This window comes from Branchiostoma floridae, chromosome 14 (genome assembly GCF_000003815.2).
Source record: "Branchiostoma floridae strain S238N-H82 chromosome 14, Bfl_VNyyK, whole genome shotgun sequence".
In the NCBI taxonomy this organism is placed as follows: domain Eukaryota; kingdom Metazoa; phylum Chordata; class Leptocardii; order Amphioxiformes; family Branchiostomatidae; genus Branchiostoma; species Branchiostoma floridae.
Genome location: NC_049992.1, coordinates 1,658,180 through 1,661,180, shown reverse-complemented (window position 1 = coordinate 1,661,180; position 3,001 = coordinate 1,658,180). Strand labels below are relative to the sequence as shown.

Here is a 3,001-nt window from a genome sequence, read left to right as displayed (position 1 = left end):
CATCCATCCATCCATCCATCCATCCATCCATCCATCCATCCATCCATCCATCCATCCATCCATCCATCCATCCATCCATCCATCCATCCATCCATCCATCCATCCATGTTTTAATTTTATCTAATTCAGATAAATCATTCACATATCTACCATCAAATTATCTATTTCCCAATCCCAAACCCTACCTTTATCTCCCTCAGCCCCATCCCGGTCCGCCATGTCCTCAAAGTGGATGTTGTTGATGATGACGGCTACTCCGCGGGGGTCTCGGCTCATGTCGTACGAACTGCTGACGTCGGTGGACAAGAGGGCGATCTGATCCTTCAGTCGCTCAATTTCCATCTTGTCACTCTCTCTTTGGTTCTTTAGATTAACGGTTTCACGTTTGTACGCAGCCGTGACGCGCTGAAGCTGTTGTTCTTTGTTCACTAGAGTCTGCTTGGTGGTCTCAAGTTGTTGCTTAAGCAGGGGCAGTTCTTGTTCTTTCTCTAAGGTTGGCATGTCCTCCTTAGGAGAAAACATGGGCTTCAGATGTTTCACTTGGAGACCTGTCTCTTCCAACAGTTGATCTTTATTTGCGAGAAAGATGGCAGCCCCTGTATGAACGATATACCGATAATAACGAAGAGGTTAACATGTGCTTAAGTTTGGACCTATATCATGTTACTGCCTTCTCTTTGTAACAATGTGGGAGGCCAACAATACAATCATATTCTCAGCCTAGGCCTGGTCCAGATATCAGAGGTTCTCTTGCATCGTTTGAATTTTGTCTTTTTGACGTCGACTACATTGTTGCATACAGAAACGTATAATTGATGAAATCTGTAATTACTTCAATCTATTTATTTATTATTGTTTTGCAGTGACTACAGTCAATGTTGCCAAACTATCCGTTAAATTTAATCAAGGACTTCCCTATTCCCACTGAAATAAATCATAAACAGGAACGAAAAATAATTACAAAATTTGAAGATATCTTAATAGTAGCGTTTTCATACACATGCAGGGATTTACAAAAGAGAGAATGTATTGTAACAGAATGAAATGTTTAACATTTATTAAGTAAATATGCCATTCCGTCCATATCCCTGTTGTCATAGACTATAAAAAAAGAAGCGTATAGTTGTATTGGTTACTAGTACTTTGTCATATACCGCGCCGTGTACAACTGTTGAACAATTAAGTTCATTCATTGTTCTGTTGTACACCTGATAGACACATGTTTGTACTTACCCTCGGGTCTAAAGAACTCCATCAGAATGGTTCCTGTTGCTTAAAACACGACCGCTTGTCTCATACATTCCGCCGTTCTGATTAAAACCCAGAAGTCGATGTGGCTCACAACCGGAAACCCACTCACAACAACACAGGCGTCTGCATTCATGTCGAGGCCAGCCAAGCCAAAAAATCCCTTTGGCCCCTGTGATGCGCCTGGAATAACAAACGTAAGAGTTTGTTTTAGATTTGTTCAACTGAAGCTGTTTAAGACATTAATCATTCACCAGTAAATCTCCCCTACTGGGTTAAGTTATTAGCATAATCAAAATAGTTCGTGGTATAGGGTCTTCGAACTCGATTTTTAGGTTTAACAGGGGATTACCTGCTCTTTCGCACTCAACATCAAGGTGACCTTTGTCACATAGTCAATATGGAGGTTCTGAGATTTGGATTGTTGTTGTTACATCATCACCCTCTTCTCTTATTTTCCAAATCGTCTTGTTCTGCACATGACGTCAATATTTTAGACTTTTTGTCGTTTTTCATGTTCCTAGTGGCTTATTTCTTCCCACCCTCCTGCATATATTTCTAGAATCTCTGTACTCACTGCCTTCCTCTCTGAGGCGCATACAGGTATGTTCGTATATGGACAATGTAGCGACTTCTATTATACCAGAAAACCTACCAAGCATCCACTTACCTGATTCAAGTCCCTGTTGAGAGTGATCAAGCGGGAAATTCAGTGACTGGAGGAATGTTCGAAGGCGACGCGACACCTCCCATGGCTCCAAGGTTGTCACGTTCCCATCTTGGGGAATCACGGACCGCAGCCCTCTCACTTGCAGCAGTGTCTCGTTTGCCAGCATGTCGGCAGTACCTACAAGAACAATATGAGTATGTCTTAAAACTGACCCACAGCTAATAGTCAGACACATCAAACATTTCTGTGGGCTAAATATAGAAGACATTGGTCAAGTACGACCATTGTTGAGAAGTAGTGGAACGTTCTACTGTGCAAATGCTACATGCATACGTACACACACCTTTTGGCGAAGGGAACTCTACCAGTGCAGTTCCCGTTGCTGAAAACGTGACCAGTTGTTTTATCCTGGAGTAACGGTTCCCAGATTGGAGACTGACCCTCATCTTCTTGCAGTTCACACGATCCGAAAGCCCGCTCACAACAACACAGGCGTCGGCGTTCATTTCAATTGCAGCTTCCATTTCGAGGTTGGCCATTTTGCTTGATGTTCACCTGTATTCACCTGCAACAAGAACCAGTGAGACGAGTTCTATAGTTGTGATGTCAGAAAACGCAACACGCTAACTCTGGCGTGTCACGTCAGTTCACTGTCACCTGTAGGATATAACGTCCGTTAGAAAGGTGGTAAATCCCGAACGTTGCATGGATGTTTACCCACCTGTGAAATCAAAATGGCGTCCTACCTACAGCCCGGATAATGGCAGGGGGATTCCCCAAGGCCAGGCTGACGACCTTTGAACTTGTGCAGCCCGTGCTTCGGTAATCAGTTGCACTTTTCTGCAGAACACACACGTACCGCAGCATGTAGCACCATGCAATACACAGAAGATACAACCTGAGAGCTATCAGGCGTAGTTTTGACTACCTACAAAATGTAGCTCTCGTAGAAGGACGTATCAGACCAAGCTGTAGTTCCTACCTGTGAAACTAAAATGGCGGATAGTCAGGGGATTCCCCTGGTCTAACGACGTTTGAACTTGTTTTCGATGCAAATAATTAGCTACCCACAGTTTCTGCACA

At 43.4% G+C, this 3,001-nt stretch overlaps 2 protein-coding genes across 2 annotated transcripts in view; both read right to left on the bottom strand.

Annotated features, from left to right (window-relative positions):
- LOC118430951 (caspase-3-like) overlaps positions 1 to 3,001 on the bottom strand; it is a 22,294-nt gene that overhangs the window by 1,635 nt on the left and 17,658 nt on the right. The gene's annotated exons all lie outside the window — the stretch shown is intronic.
- On the bottom strand, positions 1,609 to 2,480 carry LOC118430952. The gene is made up of 2 exons (XM_035841981.1): positions 2,262 to 2,480; positions 1,609 to 2,095 (listed from the first exon to the last, which is right to left on the bottom strand). Exons 1-2 carry the CDS (start codon positions 2,455 to 2,457, stop codon positions 1,761 to 1,763), a joined length of 531 nt encoding a protein of 176 aa, XP_035697874.1. The 5' UTR covers positions 2,458 to 2,480; the 3' UTR covers positions 1,609 to 1,760.

Excerpts from the sequence above, each read along its gene's own strand:
- LOC118430952 (XM_035841981.1), bottom strand. The coding sequence starts at position 2,457 with ATGGCCAACCTCGAAATGGAAGCTGCAATTGAAATGAACGCCGACGCC. Across the intron at positions 2,096-2,261 it reads AGAGTTCCCTTCGCCAAAAG|GTACTGCCGACATGCTGGCA; the intron begins GTGTGTGTACGT and ends TTGTTCTTGTAG.